General features: G+C 36.4%; 1 protein-coding gene and 1 non-coding gene across 3 annotated transcripts in view; both read left to right on the top strand.

Annotated features, from left to right (window-relative positions):
• LOC143227279 (uncharacterized) overlaps positions 1 to 10178 on the top strand; it is an 87917-nt gene extending 77739 nt beyond the window's left edge. For both annotated transcript variants that reach the window (XM_076458742.1, XM_076458743.1), the window contains 2 exons: positions 8720 to 8825; positions 9597 to 10178. In XM_076458742.1, the coding sequence (XP_076314857.1) occupies positions 8720 to 8825; positions 9597 to 9880 (390 nt within the window). In that variant the 3' untranslated portion in view covers positions 9881 to 10178. The remainder of the gene's footprint in view (positions 1 to 8719; positions 8826 to 9596) is intronic.
• A 522-nt stretch (positions 10179 to 10700) lies between these two features.
• TRNAT-AGU (transfer RNA threonine (anticodon AGU)) lies at positions 10701 to 10774 on the top strand. Its single transcript has one exon. It is a non-coding gene; the product is annotated as a tRNA-Thr (tRNA).
• Positions 10775 to 13910: the final 3136 nt, after the last annotated feature.

The raw sequence follows: 13910 nt of genomic DNA, 5'->3' as shown, positions 1-13910 counted from the left end.
TTGTAGAGTTATAGTAGTGTTACTAATGTTGGTATGACAGAGCTACTACAGTGAAGTTACAGGTTGTAGAGTTATAGTAGTGTTACTAATGTTGGTATGACAGAGCTACTACAGTGAAGATTACAGGTTGTAGAGTTATAGTAGTGTTACTAATGTTGGTATGACAGAGCTACTACAGTGAAGTTACAGGTTGTAGAGTTATAGTAGTGTTGTTACTGATGTTGGTGTGACAGAGCTACTACAGTGAAGTTACAGGTTGTAGAGTTATAGTAGTGTTACTATGTTGTTGGTATGACAGAGCTACTACAGTGAAGAAGTTACAGGTTGTAGAGTTATAGTAGTGTTACTAATGTTGGTGTGACAGAGCTACTACAGTGAAGTTACAGGTTGTAGAGTTATAGTAGTGTTACTAATGTTGGTATGACAGAGCTACTACAGTGAAGTTACAGGTTGTAGAGTTATAGTAGTGTTTTACTAATGTTGGTATGACAGAGCTACTACAGTTGAAGTTACAGGTTGTAGAGTTATAGTAGTGTTACTAATGTTGGTATGACAGAGCTACTACAGTGAATTTACAGGTTGTAGAGTTATAGTAGTGTTACTAATGTTGGTATGACAGAGCTACTACAGTGAAGTTACAGGTTGTAGAGTTATAATAGTGTTACTAATGTTGGTGTGACAGAGCTACTACAGTGAAGTTACAGGTTGTAGAAGTTATAGTAGTGTTACTTAATGTTGGTATGACAGAGCTACTACAGTGAAGTTACAGGTTGTAGAGTTATAGTAGTGTTACTAATGTTGGTATGACAGAGAGCTACTACATTGAAGTTACAGGTTGTAGAGTTATAGTAGTGTTACTAATGTTGGTATGACAGAGCTACTACAGTGAAGTTACAGGTTGTAGAGTTATAGTAGTGTTACTAATGTTGGTATGACAGAGCTACTACAGGTGAAGTTACAGGTTGTAGAGATTATAGTAGTGTTACTAATGTTGGTATGACAGAGCTACTACAGTGAAGTTACAGGTTGAAGTTATACTAGTGTTACTAATGTTGATATGACAGAGCTACTACAGTGAAGTTACAGGTTGTAGAGTTATAGTAGTGTTACTAATGTTGGTGTGACAGAGCTACTACAGTGAAGTTACAGGTTGTAGAGTTATAGTAGTGTTACTAATGTTGGTATGACAGAGCTACTACAGTGAAGTTACAGGTTGTAGAGTTATAGTAGTGTTACTAATGTTGGTACATGACAGAGCTACTACAGTGAAGTTACAGGTTGTAGAGTTATAGTAGTGTTACTAATGTTGGTATGACAGAGCTACTACAGTGAAGTTACAGGTTGTAGAGTTATAGTAGTGTTACTAATGTTGGTATGACAGAGCTACTACAGTGAAGTTACAGGTGGTGTAGAGTTGTAGTAGGTGTTACTAATGTTGGTATGGCACCAGCTACTACAGTGAAGTTACAGGTTGTAGAGTTATAGTAGTGTTACTAATGTTGGTATGACAGAGCTACTACAGTGAAGTTACAGGTTGTAGAGAGTTATAGTAGTGTTACTAATGTTGGTATGACAGAGCTACTACAGTGAAGTTACAGGTTGTAGAGTTATAGTAGTGTTACTAATGTTGGTATGACAGAGCTACTACAGTGAAGTTACAGGTTGTAGAGTTATAGTAGTGTTACTAATGTTGGTATGACAGAGCTACTACAGTGAAGTTACAGGTTGTAGAGTTATAGTAGTGTTACTAATGTTGGTATGACAGAGCTACTACAGTGAAGTTACAGGTTGTAGAGTTATAGTAGTGTTACTAATGTTGGTATGACAGAGCTACTACAGTGAAGTTACAGGTTGTAGAGTTATAGTAGTGTTACTAATGTTGGTATGACAGAGCTACTACAGTGAAGTTACAGGTTGTAGAGTTATAGTAGTGTTACTAATGTTGGTATGACAGAGCTACTACAGTGAAGTTACAGGTTGTAGAGTTATAGTAGTGTTACTAATGTTGGTATGACAGAGCTACTACAGTGAAGTTACAGGTTGTAGAGTTATAGTAGTGTTACTAATGTTGGTATGACAGAGCTACTACAGTGAAGTTACAGGTTGTAGAGTTATAGTAGTGTTACTAATGTTGGTATGACAGAGCTACTACAGTGAAGTTACAGGTTGTAGAGTTATAGTAGTGTTACTAATGTTGGTATGACAGAGCTACTACAGTGAAGTTACAGGTTGTAGGAGTTATAGTAGTGTTACTAATGTTGGTATGACAGAGCTACTACAGTGAAGTTACAGGTTGTAGAGTTATAGTAGTGTTACTAATGTTGGTATGACAGAGCTACTACAGTGAAGTTACAGGTTGTAGAGTTATAGTAGTGTTACTAATGTTGGTATGACAGAGCTACTACAGTGAAGTTACAGGTTGTAGAGTTATAGTAGTGTTACTAATGTTGGTATGACAGAGCTACTACAGTGAAGTTACAGGTTGTAGAGTTATAGTAGTGTTACTAATGTTGGTATGACAGAGCTACTACAGTGAAGTTACAGGTTGTAGAGTTATAGTAGTGTTACTAATGTTGGTATGACAGAGCTACTACAGTGAAGTTACAGGTTGTAGAGTTATAGTAGTGTTACTAATGTTGGTATGACAGAGCTACTACAGTGAAGTTACAGGTTGTAGAGTTATAGTAGTGTTACTAATGTTGGTATGACAGAGCTACTACAGTGAAGTTACAGGTTGTAGAGTTATAGTAGTGTTACTAATGTTGGTATGACAGAGCTACTACAGTGAAGTTACAGGTTGTAGAGTTATAGTAGTGTTACTAATGTTGGTATGACAGAGCTACTACAGTGAAGTTACAGGTTGTAGAGTTATAGTAGTGTTACTAATGTTGGTATGACAGAGCTACTACAGTGAAGTTACAGGTTGTAGAGTTATAGTAGTGTTACTAATGTTGGTATGACAGAGCTACTACAGTGAAGTTACAGGTTGTAGAGTTATAGTAGTGTTACTAATGTTGGTATGACAGAGCTACTACAGTGAAGTTACAGGTTGTAGAGTTATAGTAGTGTTACTAATGTTGGTATGACAGAGCTACTACAATTGAAGTTACAGGTTGTAGAGTTATAGTAGTGTTACTAATGTTGGTATGACAGAGCTACTACAGTGAAGTTACAGGTTGTAGAGTTATAGTAGTGTTACTAATGTTGGTATGACAGAGCTACTACAGTGAAGTTACAGGTTGTAGAGTTATAGTAGTGTTACTAATGTTGGTATGACAGAGCTACTACAGGTGAAGTTACAGGTTGTAGAGTTATAGTAGTGTTACTAATGTTGGTATGACAGAGCTACTACAGTGAAGTTACAGGTTGTAGAGTTATAGTAGTGTTACTAATGTTGGTATGACAGAGCTACTACAGTGAAGTTACAGGTTGTAGAGTTATAGTAGTGTTACTAATGTTGGTATGACAGAGCTACTACAGTGAAGTTACAGGTTGTAGAGTTATAGTAGTGTTACTAATGTTGGTATGACAGAGCTACTACAGTGAAGTTACAGGTTGTAGAGTTATAGTAGTGTTACTAATGTTGGTATGACAGAGCTACTACAGTGAAGTTACAGGTTGTAGAGTTATAGTAGTGTTACTAATGTTGGTATGACAGAGCTACTACAGTGAAGTTACAGGTTGTAGAGTTATAGTAGTGTTTACTAATGTTGGTATGACAGAGCTACTACAGTGAAGTTACAGGTTGTAGAGTTATAGTAGTGTTACTAATGTTGGTATGACAGAGCTACTACAGTGAAGTTACAGGTTGTAGAGTTATAGTAGTGTTACTAATGTATGACAGAGCTACTACAGTGAAGTTACAGGTTGTAGAGTTATAGTAGTGTTACTAATGTTGGTATGACAGAGCTACTACAGTGAAGTTACAGGTTGTAGAGTTATAGTAGTGTTACTAATGTTGGTATGACAGAGCTACTACAGTGAAGTTACAGGTTGTAGAGTTATAGTAGTGTTACTAATGTTGGTATGACAGAGCTACTACAGTGAAGTTACAGGTTGTAGAGTTATAGTAGTGTTACTAATGTTGGTATGACAGAGCTACTACAGTGAAGTTACAGGTTGTAGAGTTATAGTAGTGTTACTGATGTTGGTATGACAGAGCTACTACAGTGAAGTTACAGGTTGTAGAGTTATAGTAGTGTTACTAATGTTGGTATGACAGAGCTACTACAGTGAAGTTACAGGTTGTAGAGTTATAGTAGTGTTACTGATGTTGGTGTGACAGAGCTACTACAGTGATGTTACAGGTTGTAGAGTTATAGTAGTGTTACTAATGTTGGTTGGTATGACAGAGCTACTACAGTGAAGTTACAGGTTGTAGAGTTATGTAGTGTTAGTTGGTATGACAGAGCTTATAGTACAGGTTGTTACTTATAGTAGTTTATTTACTGATGTATGACAGAGCTACTACAGTGAAGTTACAGGTTGTAGAGTTATAGTAGTGTTACTAATGTTGGTATGACAGAGCTACTACAGTGAAGTTACAGGTTGTAGAGTTATAGTAGTGTTACTAATGTTGGTATGACAGAGCTACTACAGTGAAGTTACAGGTTGTAGAGTTATAGTAGTGTTTGCACTAATGTTGGTATGACAGAGCTACTACAGTGAAGTTACAGGTTGTAGAGTTATAGTAGTGTTACTAATGTTGGTATGACAGAGCTACTACAGTGAAGTTACAGGTTGTAGAGTTATAGTAGTGTTACTAATGTTGGTATGACAGAGCTACTACAGTGAAGTTACAAGTTGTAGAGTTATAGTAGTGTTACTGATGTTGGTATGACAGAGCTACTACAGTGAAGTTACAGGTTGTAGAGTTATAGTAGTGTTACTAATGTTGGTATGACAGAGCTACTACAGTGAAGTTACAGGTTGTAGAGTTATAGTAGTGTTACTAATGTTGGTATGACAGAGCTACTACAGTGAAGTTACAGGTTGTAGAGTTATAGTAGTGTTACTAATGTTGGTATGACAGAGCTACTACAGTGAAGTTACAGGTTGTAGAGTTATAGTAGTGTTTACTAATGTTGGTATGACAGAGCTACTACAGTGAAGTTACAGGTTGTAGAGTTATAGTAGTGTTACTAATGTTGGTATGACAGAGCTACTACAGTGAAGTTACAGGTTGTAGAGTTATAGTAGTGTTACTGATGTTGGTATGACAGAGCTACTACAGTGAAGTTACAAGTTGTAGAGTTATAGTAGTGTTACTAATGTTGGTATGACAGAGCTACTACAGTGAAGTTACAGGTTGTAGAGTTATAGTAGTGTTACTAATGTTGGTATGACAGAGCTACTACAGTGAAGTTACAGGTTGTAGAGTTATAGTAGTGTTACTAATGTTGGTATGACAGAGCTACTACAGTGAAGTTACAGGTTGTAGAGTTATAGTAGTGTTACTAATGTTGGTATGACAGAGCTACTACAGTGAAGTTACAGGTTGTAGAGTTATAGTAGTGTTACTAATGTTGGTATGACAGAGCTACTACAGTGAAGTTACAGGTTGTAAGAGTTATAGTAGTGTTACTAATGTTGGTATGACAGAGCTACTACAGTGAAGTTACAGGTTGTAGAGTTATAGTAGTGTTACTAATGTTGGTATGACAAGAGCTACTACAGTGAAGTTACAGGTTGTAGAGTTATAGTAGTGTTACTGATGTTGGTATGACAGAGCTACTACAGTGAAGTTACAAGTTGTAGAGTTATAGTAGTGTTACTAATGTTGGTATGACAGAGCTACTACAGTGAAGTTACAAGTTGTAGAGTTATAGTAGTGTTACTGATGTTGGTATGACAGAGCTACTACAGTGAAGTTACAGGTTGTAGAGTTATAGTAGTGTTACTGATGTTGGTATGACAGAGCTACTACAGTGAAGTTACAGGTTGTAGAGTTATAGTAGTGTTACTAATGTTGGTATGACAGAGCTACTACAGTGAAGTTACAGGTTGTAGAGTTATAGTAGTGTTACTGATGTTGGTATGACAGAGCTACTACAGTGAAGTTACAGGTTGTAGAGTTATAGTAGTGTTACTAATGTTGGTATGACAGAGCTACTACAGTGAAGTTACAAGTTGTAGAGTTATAGTAGTGTTACTAATGTTGGTATGACAGAGCTACTACAGTGAAGTTACAGGTTGTAGAGTTATAGTAGTGTTACTGATGTTGGTATGACAGAGCTACTACAGTGAAGTTACAGGTTGTAGAGTTATAGTAGTGTTACTAATGTTGGTATGACAGAGCTACTACAGTGAAGTTACAAGTTGTAGAGTTATAGTAGTGTTACTAATGTTGGTATGACAGAGCTACTACAGTGAAGTTACAGGTTGTAGAGTTATAGTAGTGTTACTAATGTTGGTATGACAGAGCTACTACAGTGAAGTTACAAGTTGTAGAGTTATAGTAGTGTTACTAATGTTGGTATGACAGAGCTACTACAGTGAAGTTACAAGTTGTAGAGTTATAGTAGTGTTACTAATGTTGGTATGACAGAGCTACTACAGTGAAGTTACAAGTTGTAGAGTTATAGTAGTGTTACTAATGTTGGTATGACAGAGCTACTACAGTGAAGTTACAAGTTGTAGAGTTATAGTAGTGTTACTAATGTTGGTATGACAGAGCTACTACAGTGAAGTTACAGGTTGTAGAGTTATAGTAGTGTTACTAATGTTGGTATGACAGAGCTACTACAGTGAAGTTACAGGTTGTAGAGTTATAGTAGTGTTACTAATGTTGGTATGACAGAGCTACTACAGTGAAGTTACAGGTTGTAGAGTTATAGTAGTGTTACTAATGTTGGTATGACAGAGCTACTACAGTGAAGTTACAGGTTGTAGAGTTATAGTAGTGTTACTAGTTGGTATGACAGAGCTACTACAGTGAAGTTACAGGTTGTAGAGTTATAGTAGTGTTACTAATGTTGGTATGACAGAGCTACTACAGTGAAGTTACAGGTTGTAGAGTTATAGTAGTGTTACTAATGTTGGTATGACAGAGCTACTACAGTGAAGTTACAGGTTGTAGAGTTATAGTAGTGTTACTAATGTTGGTATGACAGAGCTACTACAGTGAAGTTACAGGTTGTAGAGTTATAGTAGTGTTACTAATGTTGGTATGACAGAGCTACTACAGTGAAGTTACAGGTTGTAGAGTTATAGTAGTGTTACTGATGTTGGTATGACAGAGCTACTACAGTGAAGTTACAAGTTGTAGAGTTATAGTAGTGTTACTAATGTTGGTATGACAGAGCTACTACAGTGAAGTTACAGGTTGTAGAGTTATAGTAGTGTTACTGATGTTGGTATGACAGAGCTACTACAGTGAAGTTACAGGTTGTAGAGTTATAGTAGTGTTACTGATGTTGGTATGACAGAGCTACTACAGTGAAGTTACAGGTTGTAGAGTTATAGTAGTGTTACTGATGTTGGTATGACAGAGCTACTACAGTGAAGTTACAAGTTGTAGAGTTATAGTAGTGTTACTGATGTTGGTATGACAGAGCTACTACAGTGAAGTTACAAGTTGTAGAGTTATAGTAGTGTTACTAATGTTGGTATGACAGAGCTACTACAGTGAAGTTACAGGTTGTAGAGTTATAGTAGTGTTACTGATGTTGGTATGACAGAGCTACTACAGTGAAGTTACAGGTTGTAGAGTTATAGTAGTGTTACTGATGTTGGTATGACAGAGCTACTACAGTGAAGTTACAGGTTGTAGAGTTATAGTAGTGTTACTAATGTTGGTATGACAGATCTACTACAGTGAAGTTACAGGTTGTAGAGTTATAGTAGTGTTACTGATGTTGGTATGACAGAGGTACTACAGTGAAGTTACAAGTTGTAGAGTTATAGTTGTGTTACTGATGTTGGTATGACAGAGGTACTACAGTGAAGTTACAAGTTGTAGAGTTATAGTAGTGTTACTGATGTTGGTATGACAGAGCTACTACAGTGAAGTTACAAGTTATAGAGTTATAGTAGTGTTACTGATGTTGGTATGACAGAGCTACTACAGTGAAGTTACAAGTTGTAGAGTTATAGTAAATTGTTACTGATGTTGGTATGACAGAGGTACTACAGGTGAAGTTACAAGTTGTAGAGTTTATAGTAGTGTTACTGATGTTGGTATGACAGAGGTACTACAGTGAAGTTACAAGTTGTAGAGTTATAGTTGTGTTACTGATGTTGGTATGACAGAGCTACTACAGTGAAGTTACAAGTTGTAGAGTTATAGTAGTGCTACTGATGTTGGTATGACAGAGGTACTACAGTGAAGTTACAAGTTGTAGAGTTATAGTAGTGTTACTAATGTTGGTATGACAGAGCTACTACAATGAAGTTACAAGTTGTAGAGTTATAGTAGTGTTACTGATGTTGGTATGACAGAGGTACTACAGTGAAGTTACAAGTTGTAGAGTTATAGTAGTGTTACTGATGTTGGTATAACAGCTAATATAGCGAAGTTACGGGTTCAAGATTTAAAGTATATTTCCAGTACTTTTAATGAAACACAATATGAAAGTTTTACTTGGCTAAACGTGAAATGTTATACGTGCGAATTAAAATCTATTGTGTTTGTAGGACAATGCATAACAGAAATAAACATGTATACAACCTGTATGTTTACATTCTTATATTTTTCGCTCTACCCCATTGTTGAATATAGATAGCAGCTGCTGTCACTGCAGGGATTCTAAAAACCTGGATAGTGAGAGAAGTTTCCCACCAGTACGACCATCTTGCTTCAGAGGAGTTAAATCGTTTACGCGAAGGTCTGTGATGATGATATAACACTATAGTGTATCGTGTGTGCTATTTGTGAAAGATTGTGTAATTACAGCTGAAATATTAGAGTATGTAATCTGAAGTTTTACAGTCTACAGAATAATGCGTATCAAAAACTTAACGTTTTGTTTTCATTAATAATACTTTCAATACTTTAAAAAATAAAAATAAAATATATTTTGTAACCACAAAGCTACACAATGGGCCCTCTGTGCTGCGCCTACCGCGAGTATCGAAACCCGATTTATATGGAGGTATAATCCTGAGATCTGCCGCGGAGCCATTAGCGTCAAAATGGTGCTCAACATGAATTTCAAAAGGTTATAGAAAACAACAGTTTAAAAGTAAGGTAGTTTTTATTTTAATGTTTGTGTGTAAACTAATCGGGTCTGATGTTTAGGACGCTCAGTTCGCAATCTGCGGGACGAGTGTTCGAATCGTCATCACAGAACATCTTTTTTTGGGGAGTGTTTAATCCCTCTCTTCGTTAGTAACAAAGTAGTCCAACAGATGGCGGTGTGGTTTTCGGTAGCTGTATTCCTTCGGTTTTTTCACTTTTAGCGTAGATAGCCCTTGTGTAGCTCTGTACGAAATACCTAAACACACAAAACCCTAAATATTGTTCAGATAGAAGCATGTTCTTGATATCCCTCAGAGAAATCTAAACAAAGAAGAAAAACAAAATAGTGCAGGAAAGTGTTTAAGGTAGAACTTCGAAAATGTGTCTTCTTATTTTTATTTTATTTTCGATATTGCAGACAACTGGGATCAAGAGCAGGTTCTCAGCTCATCATCAGAGAAATCATGGCAGATGGATTCCAGGGTACAAAAAACGCCACCTCCCGTTCCCCCCAAACCAAAAAATTATTTATATTCAAGAAAATCTCCATGGTCAAGACCGCCTCCATTCAAACCCCCAGCACCAACACGAGGATGTAGTTTGTCAAAACTATTACTGCCCCATGTGTCTTATAATCCTAAATTTGCGTCACTTTCGGATCTTAGTTCTGTGGTACAAAATGAATTATCGTTAGAACACTAAGAAAACACAGAAATGTTTCTATGAAAATGTTCCTTCGTTTCATAAAGCCTTCCTTCGGTTAACATCTAAGTTTAGTAATCCTACTTACCAACACCAAAATTATTCTGGAAACAGGAAGTACACATTTTGAGAAAATAAAACCCAAAGAACCTTTCAGAGAGAGAAAAAAGCAGTGCACAGAAGCCAGAGAAAATTGTAGCTCGTCGCAAATGGAAAAAAAAAACAAACACAGGCGAGGTGGAACACAACTATGTGTATCTCAAATTAAATTTGAAATGTAAAATAGCATTGAAAAATAAAGCCAAATAAAATAATACTACGATTTTATGTTTATGGATAATCTTTTCAAACTTTCAGTATTTAATAATACAATATACTAATATAAATATTTAATAATACTGATATAACTTCTATCACTGCTCTAATTTTCGAATCCTTGTTGGCTGTTTCAGCGACAAGTTCATAGACTTCCAATGCTAAACGGCCTGCTATAACCAAGCGGTTAAGGCACTCGACTCGTAATCCGAGGGTCTCGTGTTCAAATCCCCGTCACACCAAGCATCCTCGCCCTTTCAGCCGTGGTGGCATTATAATGCGACGGTCAATCCAACTATTCGTTGGTAAAAGAGTAGCCCAAGAATTAACTGTGGGTTATGATGACTAGCTGCCTTCCCTCCAGTCTTACACTGCTAAATTAGAGACGGGTAGCGCAGATAGCTCTCGAGAAGCTTTGTGCGAAATTCAAAAAACAAACAATACAATTTAACTAAAAGAAACATTTGAGAATCATAAATTTGATTTGGTTTGAATGCTACGAGACGGTGCTGTGGCTTAGTTGGTTAAAGCGCCTGTCTAGTAAACAGGAGATCGCGAGTTCGATTCTCGCCGGTGACTTTAAAGGGCTTGTTAAATTACCGTATTTTATAAAATGCATCTATTTAAGTACGACAAAAAATCTATTTTTCAGCCACCACGCACTACACGGTTAAAATTAGACGTATTTTATTGTACCTTATTTTATTTTTAATGTGTTTTAACTTAGTATTTCATATATATGGATAAAAAGATTATATACAAGTGAAGAAAAAACACACAAGAAAACGAATAGAAATATTGAAAAAAACTTTAAACAAAAGGAGCTGATCAAGACAATACATGGACGTTGCCCTGAATAGGGCCTGAATACTGGGTAATACTCTGGCCCAAAGTTCTACCAAATAACACACTCCAAACAGTAGACATGAAAGTTAGGAATGTAGGAAGAGGTCTCGTGCACCTGAACCTGCTGGGTATTCAAAAAATTAACATCCCAAATACCCACACTGAATTAGCGAAGCAATACCACGAAAAGCTACTTCAGCGCCACCTGGGCTAACCGTCTCTAATTTCACAGTAACAAGAAGGGCCCTTAGTCAATACGACTCACCACTAACGAATAATGAGATTGACAAAAAATTATAATGCCTCCACTGTTCAAAGTGCGAGTCGAGTTCTCTAACCACCAGACTGTGACCGTGAGTTAAAGATGTCAAATTTTAAAAATGTTTTAACAACCCACTTAAAAATTAGATATTTCGAAAAATAATAACAAACAAATTTCTCGTTATTTCATCAAACTGTCCACAGTCATCATTAAATTCAACAGGACGACCTGAACGTATCAAATCACTTAAGATGTAGTCACCAGATCTGAACTTCTGAAACCACCTTCGATATTTTCTTTCATTGAGACACTCCACACCATAAACACCTTGAATGTTTCGTGTAGTTTCTGCTGCACTCTTGCGTCTTTCAACATCAAACATCAAGCCGGATATTTCTGAGCTCGTAGATGACATGGAGCACCATCTATCGCACTGACTTTGTGACAGTTGACGTATCATAATATTTCTTAGAATAATGTGCAAACTCTTTGATGTAATTGTTATTTGTGTGTTCTTAAATGTGATGTCCATCTTGTGTGAAACAACTGTGGGACGATTTTAATATTCACTTTTTTGTGGCCCCTGACTCAAAACGTTTGTGCACCACTGATATATACAAATCCCAGGGAGTTGTTGTTGACAGGTGATTAGGGCACTCGACTCGTAAACTGAGTATCGCGAGTTCGAGTCCCCATCACACCAAACATGCTCGCCTTTTCAGCTGTCGGGGCATAATAATGTGACAAGCAATCCCACTATTCGTTGGTAAAAGCGTAGCCCAAAAGTTGGCGTTGGGTGGTGATGACTGGCTGCCTTCACTCTAGTTTTACACTGCTAAATTAGGGACGGATAGCGCAGATAGCCCTCGTGTATCTTTGCCTGAAATTGAATAGCAAACAAACAAATCGTCCGCAATAAATAACAATTAACTTAAATTAAGTACTGAATGATTTAGTTGGTTTTTCAGTTCAGTAATGTACAGTTATGTCGTAGATAGGAGAGGAAGTAAAACAAGTAAATGACTCTTAAATGTTATTTGTGAGTGAATCGGTCGACCTTATCAGTTCGTGAAATCAAGATAGTTGTGGAAATAAAACAATTTAGTTTTCAATAAGTGACTCGAAATTTGCTTTACTTTTACTGAAACATCAAAAGGGCCCATTAAACGACACATAGACATTTATACACTGTATTGTCTATCAATGTATCAATTTGATTATTCAACCCTAACATACAAGGTGAACAGGTTACGTTAAATAATAAGCCTAACTCACAATTAAAAATGGCAATCACTTTCTTAAAAAGTCTCCACTCTGACTCAATGATACATAAATTACTCTAATAGGTTAGCAGTAAATGTACAGACTTACAATGCCAAAATCTTGGGCTTGATACTCTCGTAGTAGACAGAGTGCAGATAATCTATTGTTTATCTTTGCATTAAAGCATGCAAATAAAAAATACTTTGTAGAAACAAAAATTTAAAATTTATATCGCTAAAGTAACTTAATAACCAGTTAACTATTACTTATTGACTGAAATATTCGTTATCTGAAGGTCAATAGTTGGTATTTCCATTACATAAAACATGCTCGCTTTTTCAGCAGTGGGGGCGTTATAATGTGACGGTCAATCCAACTATTCGTTGATAAAATAGTAACCCAAGCGTTGGCGGTTGGTGGTGATGACTAGCTGCCTTTCCTTTAGTTTCACACTGCTAAATTAGGGGCATCTAGCGCTGATAGCCCTCGGTTAGCTTTGCGCGACATTCAAAACAAACAATCAGGTGTAAGTGCGTGTCAATCATCTTTTAAAATACTCTGTTATTAATAATGTTTAGTGTGCATATTTGTATTATGCCAACTGAGTACTTTGGCCGTCCCTACATACATAGTATATTGTTTCAAAACAAGTGGATTGGTTTACTGTTTTTTATTGTTGGAATTTATCGCCAACAAGTTAGAGACACCTATTCTAAAAAAAAAATGCGAACTACAATGTTAGAAAGTAGCAATACAGCTTCGGCCTTTATATTACCAAATATCAACAGAAACCAGTCCATGCGACTATCTGAAGCCGAAAAATGCTAATGCTTTATCAGGAGAATGTTAACTATGTCAAAAATGTTAAACACCATAAGAAACTGCGCTATAACTATATAATCATAAACTTTTTACATCACAAAAGAATGAGTTGGACCGAATATCCTGAAAGTTCTCTTTCGTATGTGTCTGTATAAATGCCAAATTAAACATTCTTTTTTTTTGTAAAAGATGTTAATTTATATATATAATACACTTTTGATTATCTTTACAGAACATTTACCCAAATTTTTCGATCGAACGCTACAAATCTAATATCATTAGAAAGGCCTTTGTCCTAGGAGTCTGCATTGCATATTAGCTTTTCAATTCAAAGTCACCTTACCTGTTTTTGTACGATTATACTTTTCAATACAATAAATATGGTACACGATGGCAAATACACACAAAAAATAGTTTGTTTTTTGAATTTCGCGCAAAGCTACTCGAGGGCTATCTGTGCTAGCTGTCCCTAATTTAGCAGTATAAAACTGGAGGGAGGGCAGCTAGTCATCACAACTCGCT

The sequence above is a fragment of the Tachypleus tridentatus genome, chromosome 9 (genome assembly GCF_004210375.1).
Source record: "Tachypleus tridentatus isolate NWPU-2018 chromosome 9, ASM421037v1, whole genome shotgun sequence".
Lineage (NCBI taxonomy): Eukaryota > Metazoa > Arthropoda > Merostomata > Xiphosura > Limulidae > Tachypleus > Tachypleus tridentatus.
The sequence above is the reverse complement of the archived record's forward strand: the minus strand, read 5'-3'. Positions and strand labels throughout refer to the sequence as shown.